The 27,297-nt window shown below is 36.4% G+C and overlaps 1 protein-coding gene across 1 annotated transcript; it reads right to left on the bottom strand.

Moving 5' to 3' along the window:
* Positions 1 to 294: 294 nt before the first annotated feature.
* On the bottom strand, positions 295 to 26,679 carry NCAPG (non-SMC condensin I complex subunit G). The gene is made up of 21 exons (XM_069014363.1): positions 26,477 to 26,679; positions 25,685 to 25,894; positions 24,575 to 24,803; positions 23,605 to 23,750; positions 22,599 to 22,683; positions 19,185 to 19,377; positions 17,516 to 17,665; positions 15,267 to 15,407; positions 14,132 to 14,255; positions 12,896 to 12,985; positions 12,562 to 12,741; positions 11,992 to 12,102; positions 9,837 to 9,956; positions 8,091 to 8,327; positions 7,582 to 7,763; positions 4,731 to 4,905; positions 4,146 to 4,307; positions 3,168 to 3,339; positions 2,020 to 2,106; positions 1,464 to 1,542; positions 295 to 619 (listed from the first exon to the last, which is right to left on the bottom strand). The coding sequence occupies exons 1-21, from the start codon at positions 26,585 to 26,587 to the stop codon at positions 493 to 495; spliced, it is 3,111 nt and encodes a 1,036-aa protein (XP_068870464.1). The 5' UTR covers positions 26,588 to 26,679; the 3' UTR covers positions 295 to 492.
* Positions 26,680 to 27,297: the final 618 nt, after the last annotated feature.

A 27,297-nucleotide genomic window follows, 5' to 3' on the forward strand; every position in this document is an offset into this window, starting at 1 on the left:
AATTAAGATCAACTCTATTTAACATGAACAGTAAATACATGCATCTGCTGACCATGTTTTACTGTTATAAAACCTTATAAAAATGAAGAACGTGGGTGCCATAAAAGTAGGTACATTCAAAATTGCTGCCATCACAAGTAACCACTCTCCACTAATGTTAAATATCAAAACAGCTTTAGCTATGGAATACTTAGCATCAGCAGCCATTTTTATTTGCAGGGAAGATGCATTCTTCTCTATAAAGTAAAAGAAAAAAAAATCCAAGTCTTGCTCAGGTAATATTTTAATCTGTTTTTATTATGTGAATGAAGGATTTCACATCAGGAAATTAATTAAAAAGCATCTGTTTTTAAAAAGCTAGTATAGAAATATAGAATAATACATGATGATTCATATAAAAGGAGCTAAATATGACTAGCAAGGAAAAAAAATCTTATTTCTAAGTCTGATGTTAACTACCACTGTTGACAGAGGCACTTTCTTCTTTTGTCTTCACTCATCTGTTGCCTCATTCAACAGTCTTGAAAGATTCATTCGAGTTTTCTCCAGTGCCAAAGTTTTTGCTCGTCTTTGAGGCCTCGAACTTGATGCTGGAACTGGTTCTGGAATTTGATCACAACTGAAACATAGAACATTTAAGAGTAAAGTAAAAAAGACTAAGCAAACTGAAGAGCTTTTATAGGAACGAACCTAAAACATGGTCTGAAAGAGCAAAAATACTTCTTACCAATTATAAACTTGTTCTTTTTTGAGAATATATTAGTGCTTTCCAAGTGATATAGCAGTATCAGTAAAGAAAACCAAGTGACAAGCAGTTGCAAAATAAGCAAAATTCCCCCAAAATTAGGTGGAATCAAAGCAAACACACCAAACAGGCAAATGGGAGAGACTGACCCTGGTCACAATAAAGTCCACAACACATTAAATGGATTACTTGCTTAAGAAAGAGTTGAGCACAGCTGAAAATGACAAAGATAATGTTGTTTTAATGCTTATATCCGGCAAGATCATAAGGGAAAAAAATCTATTGTCTATATTCACTTCTCAGTCATTTCTAGACACTTGTCAACTACATGTTGGACAACAAGCAACAAAACTGTGAAGGGGGAAAAAGAATTGAAATTTTAAAAATTGACACTTCCACAGAACAGATTAAAAAGGGCAAAAAAACCTAACTGGAGGAAGAGTAATAATGTAAACCAAAAATCTTAACTTTTTTCAGCTACAGTACCTGCTGACTCAACACACAAAAGATAAGTTAAAAAAATGTTACAGGCTCCTTGACAGAACTTGTCACTTTTTCAAAAGCACCAGTTTAAAGAATTTTTTTTTCTTAAATATTTATCTGCGTTTTAGAACAGAGGATATCAAAACATACAGGTTTGGGAAAGAAAAACATTTCAATTAAACTTCCTTGCTAGAACAGACATCATGGTTTTGATGGTGGGGAGAAAAGGATTTACCTTTCAGGACCACGTTTTACACTTGCACCAGTTTTTCTTCTGGTCACAGACCTCACTTCTGCTGCTGCTTTCCGCTGTCCTAAGTATAAACAAAAATCTCCTTTTGTATCTTTATACCATTTATTTTCTCTAACCAGTTTTTTATCTATCTTTCTTCAGTCTTTGATATTGTATTGAAACAGAAATATGCAGTCAGCATAGATAGAACGGGGTCACAAAAAACCAAAAACAAAAACCCCACAATTTTCCACTTCTCCCAGAAACACCTGTACATTACTGTAAATGGCTGTGGCTGTGTTATCTGCAATCCTGTAGTCAGTCCTTTTTTCTTTTTTGAAATCTGTGTTATTGGGAGAGGTTAACAGCACAAAAATTTCCACAGAACAAACTACTTTAAACAAATAAAATTGTAGAAACTACAACAGAGTATGAATGGCTTTCCCATCTATACATTCACAAAAAGTTAGTATTATTTTGTAAAATTATACTGTTAGTATTATTTTATGGAACAATGGAATTATTTTATTAAAAACAACTAATATTGTAGCCACCGTACCTTTGCCAGTTTTGCTTCTTGTAGATCTTAATTTTGCAGTTTCTTTAACTTCATTAACTGGAGTATGAAGAGCATCTTTATTATTTACTGTTAAACAGAATAACACATGCAGAAGTCATAAATTAAAAGTTGATTATCTTAAGAACCAATATTTTAAATTTTGGCTGTTACATTAAAAAGCCACACAACTGAACCCCACTTTTTCTTTAAACCAGAAACTAGCTAATAATGCTAACAGTTTTAAAATGTCACTCAGCTGTAACTCTGCCCCAACAAAGGTCAATCATACATAAACTATTCCTGGCAAGTGTTTAGCCCATTCCACTGTGTTGGAAGCTGAGCGAGTGGGGCAGAAGATCAGCTTGTCTGAACAGGGACCTCCTTGTGGAGCTCAAGAGGAAAAAGGAACTGCAAGATCTCTGAGAGCAAGGTCAGGCTTTGCAGGAAGATGACAGCTGTGGTTCATACATGCAGGGAGAAGGCACAAAAGGCCAAAGTTCAATTACAGGTGAACCTCGTCACTGTTCTGTGAGATAGTAAAGAAAGACTTTTGAAAGTACAGTAAAAATAGGAGGAGAGCCAAACAAAACACTGGACAAACATTTGCTGAAGATGGTCAGTCACCTGACTAACAGGACTAGAGAAAAAGCAGAGCCATTCAGCACTTTATTTGCCTGATTCTTTAATATTACTGATGGACCTCAGGCTGCCCAGTCCGCTGAATCGGAGGACCATGAGCATGAGAACAGTGATTTTCCATTTGAGGACAGTGAAATTGTAAGGGACCAGCTCTAAGAGATGAATGTCCACAAGCTGAGCAGGACCCAGCAGTGGCATCCTGGCTTGTAACAGAGACTGTGTGGCCAGCAGGACCAGGGCACTGACCAATCCTCTGTACTAAGCATTAATAAGGCCACACCTCAAATCCCATGCTCATTTTTGGGCCCCCCACTGCAAAAACAATATTGAGGTGCTGGAGTGAGTCCAGAAAACGGTGACAGAGCTGGCAAAGGGTCAGAAGCACAAGTGTTATGAGGAGCAGCTGAGGGAGCTGGGGTTGTCTCCCAAGTCCTATTGCTTCTTATTTTCATAACATCTAAACAATTCACTGAATTGTACACCCGCTTACTACACCTCTCCTGAATTACCTTCTTCATTGTGAACAGTATTTTCAGACAATGTGATGTCCCTTTCCTGTGTCTTTTCAGAGAGACCTGTTTCCTCAGTTCTTCCAGAGTGGTTTTTGCCCAAATTAGGATCCTTGGTCAATTTCATTTGGATCTTCTCAATAGCTCTTTGACATGGTTTATCTTCCACTTTCTGGAGAACAGACATTTAATGTTAAATGCTACTTAAATTTACAACTATTTCTTTTATCTATTAAATTTGCCTACTAATAGGATTCGTTGAAATTACTGCACAAATGATACACTGTATGACGTGAAAATGACCAGTCAAACTGAAAGGAGAAACACTTCCTCCGTCAATACTAGGCAATAAAATCCCAACTTTTTTTCGTAATTTTTTTTAAAGGAAACCTGAAAAAAAGTAAAGCAACTGGACATGGAGTACTGTCCAGCTACCTCTGGATGATATGCCCATAGTGGATTCAGCATTCTTTTCAACATTTCTATATACCATTGTGTTCATGTGTCACACTTCCTAATTTTTTCCATATTAATAAAAGCACCAAAGTAAAACTCTTGTAATCCCTTCCCACTTCATCTTAAATAAAGCATCCTTTTCATGTTGCCTAATGATCTTCCCATTATATCATAAGTTTAGGTGTATAATTTCAGCTGTTAATAATTAACTAGAGATAAACTGCAAAACTGCAAGACTTAATACTGAACTAAAAAAAAAAATAACTACACCAAAGTTATCAAAAGAACTTACTGTACTGCAATGTATCAAGTTGGGCACACTGTTTCACGCTGGTTACACTGTCTGTGGTTTATCCAGTGATATCAGCTCAGATATTTGTAAATTACCCAAAAATTGATTTTCAAAGACTGGTTAGAAGAGAAATTTCAGTCATATCATCATAGTAAACAAAAGGCCCTTCATTTTTAAGCATATCAGAATATTAGATTAAAAAAGTAAGAACCATGCTATTTATGTACTACCTCTTGAATCTCATTGAGCAACACCAGAAGATTCTCTGTAGAAGAACTACTGAGTTCTAGTGAATTTAAAGCTTTTGCATAAATACGGACATCTGGTGCAGTTGGATCCGCCAGGATTTCATTGCAAATTTTCATGGCTAAAGTATCATGCACTGTTAACTCCTGCAAAGGAAAGAAATTGGATATCAGTAATTTTGCTGGAAACTATTTACAAGAGACAGCAGTGAGAACAATCTGATTTGAACAGTTGGCTAATTTTACACAGCATTTTCCTAAAATGCATGGTTTTCAGTACATTCACCAACTGATTTTTATAAATACATTCACAATATAAACAATTAGCCATGTGCAAGTTCCTACTAGCATCTTTTAATTGTAAGAAGGAGGGGAAATTTGGGGGGTGGGGGAAGAAAAGGGGGAGGAAAGTGTCCAGCTAAAAGACTTAATTACCTGAAGAGGCGCTCATTTAATTCAACTGTTGACACTGGGAATCCCAGAGAGGCCCAGACAGGTAGCACTAAGCAAAGGGGGAGTAGTTCTTCATTGGACACAAGTACTATTTTCCTACAGTTTAACATATTGTACCTGATAGTCCTGAGACTTCTTGGAATGACATTTCAGTCCACTTGGTCTGGTCAGGTCCACTAACAGTTCAGAAACATTACTGATATCTACTTCAGCCAAAGGTGATGTTGCGGGAGCATTTAACAGTGTTTGCAGAGTTGGGAGATAAGCTTCTTCAAAGCATTCCTGGTTAGATCTGTTTCAGTGAAGTCAAATATTAGTAGCATAATGAGACAAAATTAAGTTTTCTCTTCCATGATTAAAGTTCACTGACCCATTACACCAATCAAAGTAAAGTGGGAGCAGCCAAACTTGGCAGCAACAGCCACCAAGATCAAGATAACAAAACTGTTTAATAGAACCAATTGAAATTTTAGCATATGGTATTTCAAGCTGTATTAATACTTCCTTCCTCTGAAGAATTTGAACATTCATCCTTACTACTGCAAACCCAACTGATATATACAGACATATTCTCTCTTGAAGGACAAAAGAAAACATTTACATAAAGACATGTCTTTAATTTGTTTTCATAGATTAATCTTGTTTTCTGCTCATTCCTCCTTTCTGCTAGCATTTTTCTTTGGGGGTACTTTTCATTGTGTAAGAAAGCAAGGAAACTTGGCAAAAAAAGTATGCAGTGGTTAACAAGATTTTTGGAAGAAATACTCGTGCTTTTTTCTTAGAAGAGTTCATAACTCCTGCCAAGCAAGCCTAAAAATCATGTTTCACTTGGTTCTGCAGCAAGTTGTCTAAAAGTGTGGTTCCACAAGACTTGTTAAAACAATTTAACAAGTAAGATGTCAAAAAGTACAAGGTGCAGTTGAAGTGAAGCCTTTAATTACTCTTGCTGATATTTATATTACCTTCCTATTTGAACCCAAATAACTACAGGAGAAAACTAAGAAAGCAAATGATTTTTTAAAAATTCAGATTATTTGCTGCTGGATTACAGAGCCAAACCATTTGACAAAAAACCTTTTGAGCACTACAACTGGCTACAAAAGAACCAAAGCAAGAACTCTCCCTTTCAGCAGCTTTAAGGCTTTATATTGGCTCAAGCATTACTGAAGTATCATTCAGATTATTTCCTGTAAATGAAAAAAAAAAAAAAAAACCAGTTCTAATAACATATAGGCACAAGGCAGAAGTTTCTCCTCTTAGGCTGCCTGAGAGTTTAATACTCTATAGAAGACATTCCATGAATAAGGATTGTTCAGTGGTTACAGGACCTATTCTAGCATGTCATACCACCTTCTGACATGACAGATTAATTAGAAAAGTCAGGATCAACATTTTTTCCTCAGAGTTCAAATATTTCATTTCAAAAAGTAAGCCTCTTGATTATATCTGTGACCAGATGGAAAGATTAACAGAGCAGCACCCAGAAAACAAATGGAACTTTAAAATTCAGTGAGAGATCAGTATGAAATTTAGGTATAAGCCTCAGCCAAATCTCATTTATTACCCAAATTCTCCTTTACTGAATGGCAACTTTGCAGACAAGTTCTGCATTACACATGGTATTAAATAATTTGCTTCTAATAATATAGTATTGGTAACTGAAGAAAGTAAATTACTCAACTTAAAATGGACCATTTGTGATCCAGGATGCAGATTATGTTTTGAGACAGAAAAGAAATGAGATTTCCTAACTAAACAGAGATTCTCAATGAGCCAGACTAAGACTTAGGATTTTTTCTCCACAGATTTTTCTGATTTTTGCTTCACACATACACCATGTTATTTTTTCAAGAAAAAGATAATCTATGAGGTGCCACAAGAAATTGCCTCATTTGCAAATGACTTGGAAACACACCGGATTACTCAGATGGGCAATCACTAGAACTCATAAAAAACCAGAATGAAATTTCACAGCATCAGAAGATGACATTCACAAGTAAAAGATTATCAATGTTAAAAGCTTATATTCATTACTCATTATCAGAGATACAGGAAACATGAAATCAGTTTCTGTTACTTTCATAAGAATTTAAGTAGGGAAAATCCCATTCTATAAGAAACTGGGTATTTTTCTTTGGTTTTTTTCTGACAACAGCAAAAATACATTGCTTAGGGGTTTTTTGCTGCTTTTGCAAGACAACTCCCCTTTGTACTACTCCTCTTAATGTGGCAACACATAGGCCACAAAAATTTAATTCAATTTGCTTTCAAAAATAGAGAAGGCAACATAATGCACCTAAATTAAAACTTAACTATAAAAAAGCAGATAAATACTCAGTTCATTCTAACTCGATAAAACCACTAGCAGCTACTGAAAAGTACGCTAAACATTTTTTTCTTACAGCAGGTAAAAGGAGATGAGAATCACTATTTAAGCTCTTATTCCCTTACCTAAGCGCTCTACCTCCTTGTCCACCACCAAAATAAATACGCTGTGAATTTAAATTGGAGTATTCCTTGGTTCAAAAACAAAACAAAAATAAACCCCAAACCACAACCCAGCAGCTTGCTGCTCTGATAACTGCTGGGCAGTGATTATTTTCTTTTGAAGCATTCCTGCTAGCTACTTTTTAGTGACACTTCAAAGCCTACCTGTAGTGCTCAACAGCATAAATAAGTAAAGCACATCTTTTAAAATTAATTTTATTCTATATCTTTGAAAATAGTTTCAATTATAGTCTTAGTAAGGAAAAAATACTATGGAAAGCCACAGGGGTAAAAGGGAATTAATGGCAAGTCTTCCGAACGGTCACAAGGTTGAGATTATGTACTTTCAAAAGCAATAGGAGTCTGAATTAGAAGTCTAATTTGCATTTGTGCCACTTCTACTTGTGCAAGACCAAAATAAGGTTCCTAAAGCTGCTAGAACAATGTATATTGTCACACAATGAATTACAAAGACCATTACCTATTTGCATAAGCAAATAAAGGGAAGAAAACTCCCAGACAGTGTCGCAGCCGAGTATCATCTTCAGTCACGGGATTATACCACAACAAAACAAGACGAGAAAGGAGCTTGGTACTGATCAGCCTCCCAGAGAACATCAGTTTGGCAATGCCTTCTGCAGCTTCTGTCCTAAGTTCTGAATCCTGAAGAAAGAACTCATCATATACACAATTCACCAACCAGAATGTTTTACACTAATACTTTACTGTAATAGCCTATATTCTATCTTACCAAACAATTCTCTGCATTCACATATTTCCACCTGCACAGAATGCAAAGCAGCTCAAGAGTAATGTTAGTCTGTACCAGTGACAAACTTTTAGTCATTTCCTAGGACAGGTATTTTAATATTAGACCATTAATTTCAATTCACATCACATAATATTCCCAGGCAACCTAATGGGATGATAAGCCATCTGCAAAAACAATTTTAAAACGAAAAAAAACTAAAATTTTATAATATTCCTTACCTCACTGTCTAAGAAACCAGAAAGAAGCTTCAGAAGGCTGTGAACTGTGGCAGTCTCCTCTTCCTCCTCTATTGTTTCACTTTCGTCCTCACCATTTTCAGTTCTAATGTGTGCACTCTCACTTTGAGAGTCCTTGCCTCTTCTGGTCTTAAAAGGCTCAATTCCAAACAGCATTAGCTGATCAAAGATTGCCTTTAAAGCACTGAGCTTTATCTTTATGTTATCTACTTGTAAAACCTAGGTTTAATAAGAAAAATAAATACATCATCTTTCAGTAGACCTCCAATCTTGAAATTAGCATAGTAAGATTTTTCCTTTAATAAGATTGATTATTTTGGGAAACCTTTTATAATACTTGCAACCAATTTTCAAACTTTAGAAAGGTGTTAAACAAATTTAAACCTGAACTTATAATACCATCTGGGAAATAATTTATCAAGTCATCTATGCAATTTGCACTATATAAAATCAAATTAACTTCACTCACAGAGTGAGCATCATGTGTGAGATGTAATTTTGTTGTTCAACCTGTAAACAGACACTGGACAAACAAAGTCTGTTTGCCTGTGGTAGCTCCAGAATGTTAGGCATTACAGAAATATAGCTTAATAAAAGTACAGCTTAATTAAAATCAACAGTATGTAAAAAGACAACAGGGACCAAGGCAGTAATAAAAGTCAAAGTTACATAGGTAATATATGTATTATAGTTCAAATTACACGCAAGTAAAACCATACATCATGGATTAGCCCAGAGATTCTACATCTGTTTAGTCCAACACCCTGCCTCTGATAGCAGCCTACAAAGACACTGAGGGGTTTAGTACCTGCAGAAATAATTACTTAACTCAAAAATTTAAGTTACTAAAGTAACTGAAATCCTCCCTAAACAAACTTTTTTAATGTGACATACTCAAAGGCAAATTAAAAACAATAGTAAATGCCAACTTTTTAGGAACCCAAAGTTCTCCTACTATGACTGACAGCTCTACCATCTTGTCTGAGCCAAGCATATCAGCTCAACACCTGCTGTCATTTCTCAAACGTCTGCCTGAACACACTCTTAAAAAAGCACAATGGCCACTCACACTTCCTTCAAATCCAGGGTCAAAAATGTTAACACATGCCATGTTTAATATAATTAGCTTGGTATCAGAACATTCACCACAAGGATGGGATTGTGGGTATTATTGCATCCAACATGCTCCACATCCATGGAAGTTTGGCCATGCTATTGTTTGTTGAATATTGCTTTATCCTCTACTTAACAACTCTTCCTTAATCCAGAAACAAATTAATTATTCAGAACTTAAATCAGACACCCAAGATCACAGGTAAGTATATGGAACAGAAATGTGAAAGCCATCACAGACACATTTTTACTTTGGTTTCCCAAGGAAGGCTTAGAGAATCTTACATCTCTTTTCTGTATTGAGTAACAAATGCATGACAGATTTCACCCAGATTTGGAAGAGAATAAGAATTCCTTACAGATAAGGAATTCCCAGAAAATTTCAAGGCAACAGGTGACCTTACAAAGGAAAAACATGCTACTACCAAGATAAATTGAATCTTATTAGACATCAGAAAAATCTACGTGAAACCACACTCTCCAGATCTTCAGGAAATCAGGAATCACTGGTTCTTAAAGAACATTACTATGTATGATAGCTTGTTATAGATACAAGACTAGATTTATTTACTAAGTCACAAAGACCATCATTTCATTTCTGATCAGACATTTTACCTCTAACAGCAATGGAAGCTGTTGTTGGGCGAATTCTTTGTTCTGAAGGGTGCAACAACCCAAACACAAAACTGCCATATTTCTCACAGCTGGGTGGACATTAGTTACACCTGGAAGTATCTGAAAACAATAATATTAAACTACTTAGATTAGATACATAAATTGAAAATAAAACTCTACTAAAATATGCTTACCCTGAAATTAAAAATAATTTAGTTTGATACAGGATTGGAAAGTGGCAACTACCAAATACTCCGTTTATCTAGATACAAACGCCAATTGAGTATGTTGTTTGAAATCAGCAACAAAATAATGGCAAAAGTCACGTGAGTATTTTGCTTTGTGTTTGTTTTTAACAAATATTTGTTTTCAAGCAAAATGAAGTTGATCACTCTGGAAAATGAAAAATACAACACATAGCAACAAGCCTACACATTTCTTCATAGAAGACATTAACATTCTTGCAGAGAAACAATACCCAGTGTTCCAAGTTACAAAATATAGATGCCACTTCGATGTACTTGAAACAGTTTTGAGAAGATGATGGTAAAAATCCACAAAAAAGAAAAGCCAGGCTAGATACATTATGAGCAGTACAATAGCATTACTTTATATTTTTACATTTACTAAGGAGTTCAAGATAAAAAAAAACAACTAAGTATCCCAAGTCAGTTGACACATCCAGCAGGAACATCAATTCAAAAGCAGGATCTTGGAGAATGAAAAGTGGAATAAACAAATGTGAAAATTAAAGACCAAATGAAAAGGTTCCTGGAATACACAACACTAATTAGGATTTCTAAGAATACTTCTATACATCTGAAAGAATCTAAGTGTGGTTCCACTATATTTAAGCAATTTTCTTTGCAGGCCGAATTCTAAGAATGCCCTTTCTGAGGTCCTCCAGTCCATCATCTCCTTATCAAAAGATCAAATCCAAATTACATAAACAGAATAAGTAGATACTTCCTAAGAATTCTTGTCAAGGTCCCAAGAATTTGCAGCTGAGTGACACCAGAGCTACCAGGTTGTTCCTATGTACCTAATCACTCCGTATTTATTTTTCTTGAACTTGCTCAGTCTTCCTTGATATATCCAAGTGTTCACATATCCTGTGACAAGGAATTCCATAGATTACAGATTAGGTGAAGGAGCAACTCATTTCATTTGTTCTAAGCTTGCTAGTGCATAGGTTTGTGAGGTGATCAACTCACTCACTTTCTCCAATGTTTTATGACTTCTGCCCTCTCTCAGGCCCTTACCCTTAAGTCCTCTCCAGGTTACGAAGAGAGAACCCATTTAGACATTCTTCAATAGCAGCCATTTCATACTTTTCCTTCCTGCCCTTCTCTTGACTACTTCCAATATAAACTTCAAATATAGACTTTCTAAATAGATGGGATAAGAATTGCACAGAATATTCTGACATAGATGCACCATTCATACGATGGCATGTTACTTTTTTTCCTTTCTTTTTCCATACATTCACTAACAGTTAAAAGTCTGATATTTAGGAGAAAAATCCATACTTTTCTCAATGGAAACTAGGAAGTATATCTTGTAGACTACAAGAGTCCAATAATACCACTGCCTTATTTTTCAATACAAAAATATTTTGCTCTTCAAAGGTCCTAAAAAAACAGAGGCAGGGTGAGGGGAATCTTTCCTTGTACATAGAAGGAAAGAAAGGTCCATGTGAGTTCCAGTCTCTCCTAGTTAAAAAGCTTTTGACTAGAAACAATCAACAAAAATTAAAGCCAAAACAAAACAAAACAAGTAACACCCTTAAAAGTTCTCTATTAGAGCTCTCAGAACATTGGCTGATAGAAAATCCAATTAATTAAGGGCAGTAAGCAGACATCTAAGCACCCCACTTGGCACAGTATAATTCAGCCCTGTCACACATCTGTCAAATATTCATCATCTGCCTCTTGTATTTCAGTATCTCTCTGACACAACCAGTTATGGCATAGGAGCTCAGAACAGCATTATGTGTATTCACCCTTAAAACACTAGGTTCTGGCAAAGCTTAAAAGCACCAAACACAGCAAAGTCATTCTGAAACAAACACAAACCCTCCTGCCAGCATCCGAGGGTCAGCTTTGATGTATCCATTTTCACTATAACGTAAACATTATTTTGTATTCCTACATACCAGAGATTGAATGATTTCATAAACGATTGGACTGATTCCTTTAGAAAGTGACGTGATCTTCAGAACCTCATAGCACATGATCAGACACTTCAACAGTGTTTCAGGATCATTCTTCAAGTTGGTCAGGGAAAAGAGAAAAACATTATCAATACAAATGGTGGCTATGATAAGATGAATGGGGCCATTAATCATAATCTGTCCCTACCCAAATAAACATTTCCTGTCCACCACACATTTTTTGTGCAAGAATATTAATCATCATCTGTCTATAAGCTATGATCAAAATAAATTCCTTTTCATGTTTTCTGTTAGTTAAGAGTAAAAAGAGTAAGATCAAGATCCTTTTAGAATTATTTAGTCATTCAAAGACAAAACAACAGTTTAACTGCAATTCCTTTTTTGCTAGAGCATACTATCAGCTTCTATACTTGCAGAAGAACACTAATACCACAAATTTTCGCTTCAATTTTTAAAATGTATTTGAGACAAGGCCAAGCTACACTTTCTTTTAAAACTAAGAAGACATTTTAAAACATAACCAGCACTTAGGAATACAGGAAGGGAAGATACCTTCTCCACAGGCATTTCTTTAATTTCAGCTTGCTCTGCTGCTTTTATTAGATCATTTTTTGTGTGTTCCAGCTCAGTTATTTCCTCTTTTAATACTGCTGCTCTATTAAAATCCTGAAGAGTAACACATTCCTCCAAAGCGTTTTTTGCTTCAATAAGTTTCATTTTTATTTTAGCCAGCTGAAATACAAATTAAAAAGAAAATTAATATAATAACCTCTGTAGTATTAGCCAATGATACACTATTGACACTAGCCAATATTAACCTACTATATAAAACTCTAGATTGTTAAGCTTAAAAAAATATTTTTCTTATTAACCAAAATCTGCTCACCTTAAGCTTCTGCTTTCTTATTTCAGCAGCATCAACAGGCTGGTCGACTGCAACAATTGGCTCACGAACTTCAGATGTAATTTCTGCAATCTATTGTTACAAACAGTATATTATTGCCATTAATTTCAGTTCAGATACATACTAAGCATTTAACTTTCCCAAATTTAAAATATTATAATTCTGAAAAAGTCTTGCACATCTGTGCAGCTTCTCTTAGCAGCCCATTCTCTGTAAATAACCCTCAATTTGACAACACATAATGTGACTACGAGCACATTTCAAGCCCATTTTCTCCCGTTCAGCTGGGTAAGCAAGGAAGAAGACCTCAAGTACTGTCCTGGGTTGCAGTTTATTCTATTACCATCCTCATGAGCTGTTGAAACCAGGTGGGGCAGTGTTTCCTTGCCTCCTCCCTCCAGACGATCTTCTATTAATGAGCCCATCAACGCCTGGCCCCATGATTCATCATCCCATTGTGAGATGCTCCACCCAGAGGGAGGAACCAAGCATTCCATCCTGGATATAATCTGAGATTCCTAACACCACAGACAACTTTTACACTGGATTTCCAGAGGACGAGAGCTATATAGCCACCACTGGACCTTCTGAGGAAGAGCAGACCCTTCTACAGGATCACCGCTTCAACAGAACCCATCCACCACTTCAGGAGGACTGCAGCCACCATTTTATCAGACTGCTACCGCCACCCTGACTAACAGCACGTCTGGTTGTATCCTGACTCTGTCAGTTTAAACCAGTGCTTTCTGCCTTTATGGTTTTTTTTTATTTCCCTATTAAATTGTAATTCTGACTTGGTGCCTCCCACTGGTTTGTTTTCAAACTAGTACAAGTACCTATCTGAGCTAACAGGAGGGAAGAGAAATATGAAACCTGGAAATCTACATCATCTTTACTTTGAATGTTTTTGTCAAAACACTGCATCTACTACAAAAAAGTATTCTGAAACAGACTACTGAAGTGTAACTTTCCTAGTTTGAGGATTGCATTTACAACACCAGTCACATCTGTAAACATAAAGGTCTCTAGAAAACCACAAAATGCAGCTATGCTAAAAACCAAAATAATAACAAACAACATTTCCCCCCCCCCCCCCCCAAAATACCCCCAAGGGGGAAGGAGACTATTTAAATACTGATATTTCTTTCACAATGCTTCATAAAGGCCATTTGATTTATGGGGAAGACAGACTAGAAATCAAGCTTTACAATTACTTACAACTTGAATCCTTCTGTCCTCATCCGTAATGATACTGAGCAATCTTTCAACAAGCAAAGGTATAAGTGCTGGTGAGGTTGAAGGTAAAATGAGAATCTTTTGTAAAATAACCAACAGATGCTTTCTGCATTAGAGAAAAAAAAAACCCAAACAATGTTTGCTTATTCAAGAAAATGGAAGACATAAGAGTTACTACCCTATGAACTTCAAGATGAAGACTTTATAATACAGTATGAGAGAAACTTTTCTCCATAGCTACATTAACTGCCAAATGTATCTTCTTACTTAGCAATGTTTGTCTTTTACTGATTTAACCTGGTTTTTCTTGATTAGAAAATGCTGAATTTTTTAATCAGGTGTCAATACTATCCAAAGAAAAATCATACCAGCAGAAAACAGTATCAATACTGCAGAATGCTTTCATGGAAATTATTTGACTCAAAACTAAAAAAAATTTAAAAAATAAAAAAATTAGATCTTAAACTATCCTGCCAGTCTTATGCACATTTACACATTCCACTGAGAGTTTGAATTTACTGCTGTGTTTATACTATCATAACTGCAAGTTTTCACAAGATGCCTGGTATGATGGTATGACTTTCCAAATTCATTCGCTCATCTTACTTCACACCAAAAGGCTGTTCAAATTCTAAGAATGACTCAGTTAACACAGTCCAGTTTAGGCTGGCATCTAAGATATTTTTAGCCTTTTAGGCCTTAGCAGACTATAGCTTAAAAACACAAGAAACAAACAGGCTACTTCTACATCTGTTGTGAAGCAATCCATTTTTCTCCTTTTATTTTTTACATACTATGCTTCAAATAAACAGTCTTGTAATTTCATAATTTCAATGATACTTTATGAAAACAACTATGAACTTATGAAAAACTATGAATTTGTTCTCCCCTAACAATGTTAAATCTGCATTAAACTTACTTTTCCATAAAAGTAAGCAGACAATATTTGGCACAATTTTGGGACCACTTCCATTAAGGAGACTGCTTTCCATTTCAGCTAGCATTAGAACTGTAGTTTGTCTGTTTGATCAGGTTCTTTTCCCAGCAGAGGTTCTATGCCTGTCTTTAGGCATGAATGTCATAAGCTTAGTACCACAAATTTGATATTTAAGTTTACCTTCCTCCCTCTTCCATGGTATCCATGCAGCCTATGATTAGAATCAGTTGTTGGCCTATAAATTCTTTTGTCATCAGGTTTACAAAACAATTAAAGTCCTTTTTTTGTTCTTCATGAAGAACTGGCATATTTTGAAGATAACTGAATCCAAACAGAACAGATATAATAATTACATTCAGATTCACTGTTGTACAGTAACAAATAAGTAAATAAATAAACAAACACACTCCAAACAAATCCATATATCCACTCCTCCCCCACCCCCAATAAAAAAAACCCACCACTTTCTTGTCCTGTATAAACAAGTGGTTATGCTAGGTACAAACCTTAAAAATTAATGATTGTGTTCTTTTAATAGATCAATATTTTCAGAAAGTTATTTATACCAAATAATGTACAGTTTCAAAATAATGCACTTCATTTTAAAAATCCATTTTGTGAATGTAATACAATAAGAAACATAAAATGTCAAGTAATGCTTGCACATGTGATTTCAGTTCTGTAAAACTGCATAAAGGCAACATCTTAGGAACAAATGTATAGATGTACCATTTTTCTTATTATTTTCTGCATATTTAGGTACAATGTATTTTTTACAAGTTCAGAATTGTTATATTGCCTACATGACAAAATACAAGAAAATCATGAAAGTATACAGTGAATTCTTAACCTGATAAAATATGTCATCATTTTTGAATAACAATCTGTTATCAGATAAACTCAGCCATATTAGCATGGAAAGGGTAATCAGTTTGATCCATTTCTTTATTTTTCTACACTCAATTGTTCTTTTATCAAAATTTTATCTATCAGTGAAAGTTACGCATATTCAGAAAATCTGGAGTGAAACATATAATGTACAAAACTCAGTACTGAATAAAATATTGCAAAATATAATTCATATATTGACATGAGCTGTGAAAAAGATGCTTTGTTCTACCACAGCTTTATAGATAGTTGTCAGCAAAAGCTTATTTTTAGCAAATTTTTAAAATTTCTTCAAATTTGGGACAAAAAACCTTTGCATTTAAGTAGTATTAAAGAACATCTGAAATGGAAATTGTGTTTCTGATCATTTAATAATAATTTCGCCTGCACCCGGTAACAGTGAGTATCTAAATGCAGCTCACAATCCTGCTTTTTTTCTGAAGGAGCAATGACCATGTTCTTGCTCCTCCTAACCAACACCTTCACAGTGCACTGCACAATTGTACACTGTACACCAGAGGATTGTAAAAGTGCAAATCCTACCTGAAACAACTGGGAGCACAGGTCAACAACGAAGAGTTTGACAGTTGATACCACAAACAATTACTAGCAAACCTGATGAATTTTAGCCTCACCCTGAACGGTAATGTAACTGAAGGCACTTCCAGTAAGATTGGATGGAAAGAGAACAAATGTTCTCTTGAAAAACAAAGTTTTTGAAAAACTAATGTTTTGTGAACTGTTAAATTAATTATGAATGAATGAATAAATTTATACCCACCAGACTGGATATACATTTCAAAGCTAAGGAAGCACAGATCCTTCATTTATTAAATGTTTATGAAACATGTTAACACATTCCACACTGAAAAGTAGCAATGACTTCTGTAATTACTACCAGTATACTACACCCAGTACATTGAGAAAAGAATATGCATATTTTTAATTAGAAACATCCATCAATACAATGCATTTTTCAGCAGATCTGATTTATAAGCATTTCAGGAAGATTTACTCTTTTACAGGCACAACATCTCAGTTAAGATTTCCCAGCATTATCCATGCTCACAAACAAAATTTATATAAGACTAAAGAATCCCACGAAGACAAAAAAAAAAAAATTACCATTTCTTTGCTTTGGTAAAAGCATTGCCATAACAAAACATTCATTACCACCCTCCTGCGCCCTCCAGTTAAACAACTGTTCTGTAACTCGTTCTGCACCTCTGTCACTGCCTTCAAACCTAAGCTTTTGGGAAGCATGCCTGCCTGAGCCGGCAAAAGAGGAAGAAAGTTTCAATTCAAAAATGCCTCCCTTAGAGACAGCAGCCAAATTTTACTTTATTTTCACAAATAACAATAGAAGAAGTGTCGGTTTCTGCAAGCTCTAAAAATCTCTGAAAAATCTTTTTTAAAAAAGTGAAGAAAAGCTAAAATCACTGTTCAAGCACAACTTTGGGTTTGGAGGATTCCTGAACATTTGAATAAAATAATTATATTCTACTTTAGTGGTAAGAGATTTATTTTTAAATGCAATGTACCTCAATAAATAATCTGCGTATATAGCTGGTTCTGGCAACACCTGTTCTAGTAAAACTTCACCTTCTTCACCTTTTGATTTTAGATATTCACAAAGACATCTCCAAAATAACACATTCTCAGCTGTTAAATCCTCCAGTGGAATCAGTTTTCTAAACAAAAATAAACAAACCAATATGAAGAGATGAATAAAAGAGTCTGAAACAATAAATATGCAGAAGTATTAGAAAATAAGAAATAAAGATTATTTCCTAAAATGCAAATAAAACCCGGTCAAAGGTATTCCCCACAGAAACACTTATAGATTGAGAAAAATAACTTTCTCTTGAGGAAACAGAGCTCCCCAAGCCGTTCATGACATTTCCCTTCTCAGTTTTTTAATTAAGGCCATTCACACCAGTTTGCAGAAACATTCTGCCCAACCTTTCAGACCTTCTAGAGCAACCACCCAGGTACTTTATGAAACATTGTTATTGCTGCACAAGTCTGAAAAACTGAACACCATTAATCAGCAGAAATGAAACAACTGGATTAAAATATTTTTCAGCTTCTGTCTATGAATTGTTTCTTCCATTCTTAATACAAGATCTTCACACAATAATGGAGTAGCAATCACAGTATGTCAAATGCAAAACGTAATATGACTGCTTCTCAGCAACTCTGTAAGCTCATTATCCATCTGCCATCATAGGTAGATTATCCATCATGGGACCCCAATTCTTTTTAGACTCACAGTATTTTTCATGCCAAGTATGGCAATTAATCTTTGTTTTCAGAAGCAGAACATTAAGTTGTGCATTAATTCTAGCTCAAAACAGAAAAGACAGTACAACTGCAGTGGTACTTTTTACTCCCTTGAATCCCAGTTTACTTTTAACCTGTCAACAAAAATTTTGGTTTTGGTTTGGATTGCTCATATACAAAACAAACAAAAAACCCAGCCAAAAAACACCCAAGCAACATGTAGATGAAAACTGATCATTAATTTGACAGCTTCTCATTAATCTGACAGGTCTTTATTGAAATGTAAATTTAACAAACAGAAATCACAGACTTCAGAAATCTAGCCATTTATCATTCTGATACTGCATCACGCAAGCTGTACTCAAACTTCATACAAAAACAACCCTAGTTTTTTCCATAAATTAAATTAATGTAAGCTTCATTACAAACTGAATGATTTAACTTACTTTTCAAAATTTCATTAGTCTAACAGATCTACTTCTTAAAAAAATTCTCAGATAGCCCAGTTCTTCAGAATGGAAGCTTCATTTTGCTCAGGATTAAAATCAGAACGGAATGATTTTGAACAGTGGTAGGAGACTAATCTCAGATGATAAAATTAAATGACAAATTGTCACTGTCAAAAAAAGCAAAATAAAAGCAATAGCAAAATCTTACTCTGTATTATGGGGGGAAATACACAGTATCATATGAAGTGCCTTGCCTTCTAGTTAGTAGCATGACAGATGTTTTGAAATCAGTAGATGCTACATGCATTGCACTCCAAAGCTATAGATGTGGGCCTGGCTGGCTTTAAAAAGCATCAATAATAGAGAAGTAACTTTCTTACAGTCTCTGGAAATGTGCCAGTATCTTAAGCAGTTAAAAGGACTTTAATGTTCTCATACAAAATACTCATCTTTTGGAAATGAAAAATGCTCTGCATACCTGCTGTCAAGGTTTTTACAGTTCTGAACAATGTCATGAAGTGGAGATAATGAAAACATAGCATTTAGTACTGGGATGGCCACTTCTGGGCAGTTTTCTACATCCAGTTTATGAAGCAATTCTAAAACATCCCCTTCACTGAACTGTAACCAGGCTTGAAGTAGCTTCCTCTTCATTACCTCCTTAATGGCATCTAATAATACAGGAATTCAAACAGTTTAAAACAAAGCTTAAAAAATATCAAATTTTAAACATACTTTCACAAAACATTTTACTATAGAAGTCTTTTTGCAAAAAAAGTTATTATACAGTTAAACTTAACATTACCTAAAATAAAGAAAAACCCAGTTGAACAAGAACTACCTGTGGCACACCCCATTTTTGTGGCAATATAATTTTTCCCCTCACAGGGAATTAAAAAAAACCTGTATCCAAAAAACTTTTACATCTAAGGACAGCACCTCAACCCAGAAAACCTGCAAACCACAAACTCCTGTAGAACAAAGAAATATTCAGAATTAGAATCACAGAATAGATAAGACTAGGAGGGACCACAGTGGGTCATCTGGTCCAACCTCCCTGCTCAAGCAGAGCACGTGGCACAGGATTGCATCCAGACACTTCTTGAGTATCTCCAGTGAGGCAGACTCCACAATCTCTCTGGGCAACCTGTTCCAGAGTTTGGACATTCTTCCTTATGTTCAGGTGGAACTTTCTGTGCATCAGTTGCTGCCCATTGCCTCTTGTCCTGTTGCTTGGCACCACTGAGCAGAGCCTGGCTCCATCCTCCTGGCACCCTCCCTTCAGATACTGACAGACATTGATGAGGTTCCCTCTCAGTTTTCTCAAGGCTGAACAGGCCCAGCTCCCTCAGCCTGTCCTCATAAGAGAAATGCTCCAGTCCCAAATGTTCTGGGTAAGCATTGTTATATACTTGCTGTATTTCAGGAACTGGCCACTTTTGGAGGCAGGATAATACGTCTGAATTGACATACAGAATTCTCACACTAATTCAATTATAAGAATGGATTATGAAGTTTACATATGACACTTTAACTCCCTCCTCATCACTGCCACAAGAAACAGTTCCTGGATCAACAGAGTACTATTTAATCAAGGAAAAAAGTATTTATGGGAACATCCAGAATATATACATCATTAATGCATTCACCCAGACTTAAGCAGGAAAGTTGAAAGGTAATAGTCTGGTGGAAGTAAAAACATAATAACTAGGGAGCTAGGAATAATAAAAGAAGTATGCTCTTAGGATATTTCAGACAACAATATCCAGAATAAAGGAAACAAAGTCCACACACACTGACAACATTCATCTTTCCTCTTATACGTAACTCATGATAATAAATGCCACACTTAAATATTGTTAAGAGTTCAAAAAGAACTGTAAAAAGGCCTTGAAAAAGCTAAATTAATGTCCTAAGAATAAGACACCTCTCCAAGAAGATGAAAAGCACAAATTAGTAGAATACAGTAGAATGAGAGCTGAACTCACCCTGAAAAGTAGAACTAAGCAGAATCTGGATTATGTATTCTAGATCTTATTTAATTATGAGGCCTTGTTCTGAAGCCAATATGGAAAAACATCCAAAATTTTAACATAGGTACCTTGAATGAGCAGGTTCCTCATTTGTTAGCTCAGGAGTTACACAGATAAGCAAATTCAATGAAGATATATATATATTCAGGGTTATAGGATTTGCAATATTTGCAATATAGAATAGCCAATTTGGAATATAAGCCTATTTTACCCAGCAGAGAACATATGATATCAGACAAACTACATATACTGGCAGATGTCTTCCCCTGTGATTCTAGGTATCAAGAAAAAGAAAAGTCCTCAACAGCTGGGATGTAGAATCATCCTAAGGAAGAGAGACACTAAGAGAGAAAGTATCTGTCCTGGATCAAAAAAGGCACTTCTTTATGTTGAATGCCTCAATGTCACTGAAAAACATAGAAAGGCTGTACTTTCTCTTTAAGGGAATACAACAAATCCTTGTTCCTGACAAGTGAAGGATCACATGAAAAATTAGTGAAAGTAGCTTCCTCCCCAGTTTGGAAAGATTACTAAGAGAAATGCATTCACCCTAAAGAAGTATCTCTCAAGACCAAGCATTATTGGGGGAGTGATGGCAGCCAGCAGACAAGCAGCAACCAGTTAGATCAAAGAGCAAACTAGTATATCAGTAAGAACCAGTAATTCAGAACATGAGTTTTTCAGTGCTGGACTTCAAAAAGAGAACATGGCAACTTCAGTAGGCAACTACAGAACAATTCAGGATAGTTGGGGTAAAGTGACTAAAACTTCTTATACAGAAGAAGGTGGTCTTTTAAAGTGTAGTTCTATACAGCCTAAGAAAGGACTCATCTGATTGTCTCTTCCTTTCCTGTCAAGAACAGAATATGATCCCCAGCTAGCCAAAAAGAAAGGTAGAGCAATAAAAACATAGGCATGCATGACACACCTTAAAGAGCTCTAGCTCCCAGTGAATGCAGTACTTTAGTCTTGTTTTCTAAGTGAATATCCACATAGATCAGAATTCTCAGAATTCCCAAGTAGCACATCACTCAGCAAGGGAAATTCTCAGAGTAAAATTCAACTTTGTGCAGACTTTCCAAACAAAGTAGGGGGGGGTTACGCATCAGCACTCAGTAATACTGGTGGCTTCTATTGTGAAATTCATGTCTATAATTGCTGCTTTGGGGGGAAAAAAAACCAAAACAGTGTCCTGCATAGGCAGGCTAAAACTGTCTCACTCAGATGCATGCGACCTTTTGATCTTTCGGCAATACCACCACACACAGTTATGGGTACATTCTGAATGGCTCTTTCTGTAGAGTCATACAGTACAAAACGCTTCAAAAAGAATAAGGCTGCTTCATGGTGAAATGCATAAGGGTCAAAGATTCAAGAAAAGAAAATTCAAGCTAGTTAAACAAAAAGTAACCATCTGAGACGATTTCTCTCTGAAAGCACATAGGAAATATTTTCAAACAGATATTAATGTTCACATTCAAATTCTTTCATACATTTACTAGTTACAAAAATATCTCTAATGAAACATTTCTGAATACACCAAATTAATTACATTTTCCTACTTCTGTGTTTAATTACATTATTGGTTTTTAATTTTAATAGCATTTGGCCTTATTTTAAAGCTCATTGGCTTTCAGGTTTTTTGAAAGTGCAATTCTTTTCTATTTTTTTCACTATAAGGGGCCTGAAAACCAAAGCAGCAAGCAGACTTCATGAGTTTAAACACCTCCTGGTACCTCATTACTCCCTTCGAGCTCCTTACTGCCATCACGGCTTCTGCATACATCACCCCAACACACCAGAAAGTATTCTCTCTCAAACATTTCTACTAGGATGTTAAGAAAGATATGATCTCTTACCAGATCTGTCATTAAGTCCTTGTTGCAACAATTTAACTCTCTGTGCTATGGTCAGAGCTCTTATGTGAACTTTTTCTGCCAAAACCTTAAAAATAATTAAGACATTAAAATACATTTCCACAAATTATAACAAACTAATTCATTACCTGCCTATGATTTTACACTTTGAGTTTTAACAATCCACAGAAATCCTGTATCAACAGAAACCTGTAACACCTATACCAACAGCACTGTACCAACACATTAACAAGCAGATCCTCAGGCATGGAAGAAAATGTAAAGTAAAATAAACAAAATTAACACATAGCTTAGAAGCTCATTAGCTCTGCTTGAATGTAACACCTGGACATGAAAACTGCCCCCTCTCTTTTAAAGTGCCCAGAGTAATGAATACCTGCAATAAATTACAGAAGTAGGTACTTTTCTTAGAAAGCCTACTAAAACAAAGATTCAGTTTTTAAAAAAAATTAATCTAAGATAAAAAAAGCAGAAGATAATTCTGTGTGAAAAAATTGAACATTTTGTTTCAAGATCTTGCCTAAGATGCCTGCATAAGAAACAGACATGTTAGCATAGTTTCTTACCTCTACATGTAAATATAAGTAAGGGTTGATACTTCTTAAAATTGCAATACCAAAACCATGCAATTTTTTACTACTGCTGTGGTCCTAACATCTACTATGTAAAAACAGAAGCAAATTTGCTTCAATTAACATCACAAAATGCATAGATAAAAACCAGTAGACTGCATATGTAATTTATGCTGTTACTGCCTGAAATTAAAACAGACAAATTCTACCACAAAAGTAATTTCTATCAAGCAAGTTCTACAGTCAAGTTCAACAGTTTTAACTAGAAAACTTGTATGAAATCACTCCCCCTCAAAATTTTGGTAAATGAAAATAAATTATTTAACTGTTCTTAATGTTAAGTGAAATATAATAAAAGATTTAAAGCCTTTTTCCTAAGTCAGCCTTTGAAATTAATGTTAAGTGATCCAATTTACCTCATATGCCAGCTTTCTGACAGCCTCCTTTACATCCATTGTGCGGCCTACAATTATTGGCAAAGTCCTTTCTGATGGAGCAATACATGAGAGCACTGCACGTCTCACATCTGAGTTTGAATCATTTTCAAGCAATGTGCTGTAAACTGAAAATAAAAGTCAAAATAATGCTTTCATAAGAGTTTGAAACATAGAAAAACAGAAAATACTTGAAAAAAAATTCAGCAGCTGTTACCAAAACCCCTCTCCTGCCCCTGCAGAGCTGATAATTTACGAAACAGTTCCAAGGTCACAACCTTGATTTTACAGTAACTACATGCTGAGCTATGCTGTCAAAAGAAATAATGTCCCAATCATAAGTAGGATCTTCAGTTAATAACTCCAAAAATTGCTAGTCTGGATGCCATCCATAGCCACTTTGTCATTTACCAGGGGGAAAAAAATATTTCCAAATATTGGCTCTTTAAGACCTCTATTCACTAGTTGTACTTCTTCATTACCTTTGAAGTAGATCCTCAAATTGTCCTATAAATGGCAAACTGCAATCTGCATTAAGCCTAACAAAATTCTTACAGTAAATCCCTCACATAATGCTTTTATATTATATTCTTGAACCTTATTCAAAATTAAAAGCAACCATAAAATTAGTTTAATCAGAGTGTACATGAATTCATCTTGCTCTGTGAGACAACGATTAACTATGAAATTTAAGTACTCCTAAATAAGTAACCTATAAAAAACACATAGAAAATAAAATTTCAAAGAAGGCACCTTAACAACAGAAAACCCCAACTAACTAATTCTTCAGAAAAGTCAATATGTAAAGATTAATCAGGGTACAATTTATATACCAGCTGTGCTGGTATAAACCTACATTTTGTCTACCTTGAGGCAAAGGAAGTAGAACCTTAGTCAAGAATCATACCATACAAATGTTCTTAGACAAAAGAGAGAGACCAATATTACTTACCATTAACAACAGGGCAGTTTTCATCCTTAGGATTTTGAAGTCTTGACAGGGCCAAGACAGCTTGAATTCTCACACTTGGAAATTTATCTTTAAGTCTAATCAGCATAGCTTCATTAATTTTATCAAATAAGTCATCATCAATCTCGGCATTCTCTGGCATATTTCCCAAAATCTTATTAACAAGCTGACAGGTTCGAAACCTAACTGCATGGCTGCTTGCATCGTGAGACTTAGGGAAAGAAGAAAAAGGTATTCTCAATAATCACACTTTTCTCATTTCCAACATAAGGCTATTAATACGCACATCTAAGTGACTAGTATTCTACAGAGTAAACGAAATATGCACGTCTCTGTTTCAAAAGCCTTTCCCATTTAATTTTAAGATTAAAAAGCCACGGAACTGAAAAGCAATTACAGCCCATTGCCTGGATCAGTGACTTTAGAAAATCAGCAGTGCCTTCACAAAGGAAGCAGCATGCTGACCACTGCATGCAGCCTGCAGTGCATCAGCCAACTTACTGCTCTGCCTCCATGAAACATTAGTAGAAAAAAAGACATTAGCAATTATGATTAGTTATCTTAGGCCTGATCAATAATATTTCCATGGCAAATCAATAGTTTAGGAAAATGTAATTGTATTTGTGTGTTCATGCTATTGGAACTGCTTATCTTTCTATGCAACACTTGCAATAAGCAGAAAGGAATAATAATACATATGTCAACCACAGTTGTACAGAAGATATTTTAATATTTTTGTTGTCAACAGAAGAGTATAAATTAATTTCCACCACACTTTCACAATTTCATGCTTATAAGTGTACCTATAGCAAAGCCTACAGTGACATATCTGACAGCCAAAGAGGAGAATATTCACATTTCCTCAAAGGCCCAAATTTTGAAATCCAGTTGTTGGATTATTTTGGGGGATGTGATGGATCTTTCTGTGTTGGGGGAATGGGGATGGTGTTACTAGTCAAGCACTAGCTTTGTTTTGCTTTCACTTTTTAAGCTCTAATTTGTAAATACTGTCTCAAGTACCAGCAAGTTTTCCCTGCTGCAAAAAGTTTCCGTTTGTTATGTTAGACATTTAAGAATAAATATTAACTGTACCTCAAGCAGAAATTTAAACACATAATTCAGAAGTAAATTATCTTCTTCTCCCTCCTCACTACCATCTTCTTTCTCCGTCTGATAGAATGAAGTAACAAATCTAGCTGCAAAACTGATCACTTGTTCCACTGCTGGTTCCCGTCTGTAGATTATCATAGCATACTTGAGGAAATGAACGAATTTTTCATTAAAGCCTTCTTTATCATCCAACTGGGAAAAAAATAAATCAAACCACAACAAAAGATTATCCAGCTCATCTTTCAAAGCTGTACCACAGAAAAATAAAATAAGTGGGCTTGTAATTGGCAGCTTCCAATTAAATTTAAAATCTTAAAGGGCTACAACCAGCAGTCGGGGCACCACCCGCTGTCGTGCTCTCCTCAGTGAGTATTTTGCTGCTACTCCACAGCAGGCACCTTACGACCGCGGGGCTCCACCCGGCTGACAGATTTCAGGACGACAGTCAACACCCCCATCCATTACATCCTGTGTCACGCCTACATCTCGGGTATCCAAACACCTTCCCGCGGCATCATCAATATCTGAGGGCAGCTCTCCCGCCGCGTTCGCAGGAGACAACTGTGCGGAACAGTTCAGCCGCTTGGTTTTGCAGCGTTTGGGAGGGTTTTTTGGGGAGGGTTGGGGGTTCTTTTCGTTTGTTTAAGTCGCGGGCTCTCCTTAGGCACACTGGTGTTCGTTTTAGGGGAACACTGAGGAGGCGGCCCCTGCCCCCCCGGGCGACCACCGGAGTCGCAGCTCCCCCCGCGCCGGGCCGCCCAAGGGCAGCCGTACCTGAGCATAAGTGCTCTTCAGAGCTACCACGAGCTTCGCGTGGTTCTGGTGAGGCTTCTGGGCCAGCTGAAAGGCTTCCCGGACCTGCAGCAGCTTCTTTTTGGCTCCCATGGCCGAGGAGCAGTTCCGGGACCGACCCCTCACGGCCCCGCGCGCGCACCGGCAACGGCCGCAGCGTCCGCGCGCGCAGCTTCAAACCAAGCGCGCGGGCCGCTCCCGATCTCGCGAGAAAGTCGGGAGGGCGCGCGCTCGTGCCCGCGCGCTGGAGGCGGGGCAGGGGCCGGGGGGGCGGGGCGATGGCGGGCGGCCAATGGCGGCCGTTGGCGGCGAGCGCGCGCGGAGTGTCGCCATCTTCCCACAATCGCAGAATGAATCAGGTTGGAAAAGAGCTCTGGGATCATCGAATCCAGGCTGTGACCAAACACCGCCATGTCAACTAGACCATGGCACTGAGTGCCACGTCCAGTCATTTCTTGAATACTTCAAAGGATGGTGACTTTACCATCTCCTTGGACAGTCTGTAAAGACTCAGCCTGTCTAATTACCCTGTGAAGAAATTCCTCCTAATGTCCAACCTTAAGGTGGCGCATTTTGAGACTATGTTCCCTGGTCCTATACCTGGTTGCCTGTGAGCAGATGCCGACTCCCATCTGGGTACAGCCTCCTTTCAGGTAGTTGCAAAGAGTGATAAGGTCCCCTGGAACCTCCTCCAGGCTAAACAACCAAATCCTTCAGCTGCTCCTCATGGGATTTGTGCTCTAAACCCTTCAGGGCGGGCTGTGAGGGAGAGGGATGGGCTGGGGCTGCGATTGCCCTCCGGC

The sequence above is a fragment of the Aphelocoma coerulescens genome, chromosome 4 (genome assembly GCF_041296385.1).
Source record: "Aphelocoma coerulescens isolate FSJ_1873_10779 chromosome 4, UR_Acoe_1.0, whole genome shotgun sequence".
Taxonomy (NCBI): domain Eukaryota; kingdom Metazoa; phylum Chordata; class Aves; order Passeriformes; family Corvidae; genus Aphelocoma; species Aphelocoma coerulescens.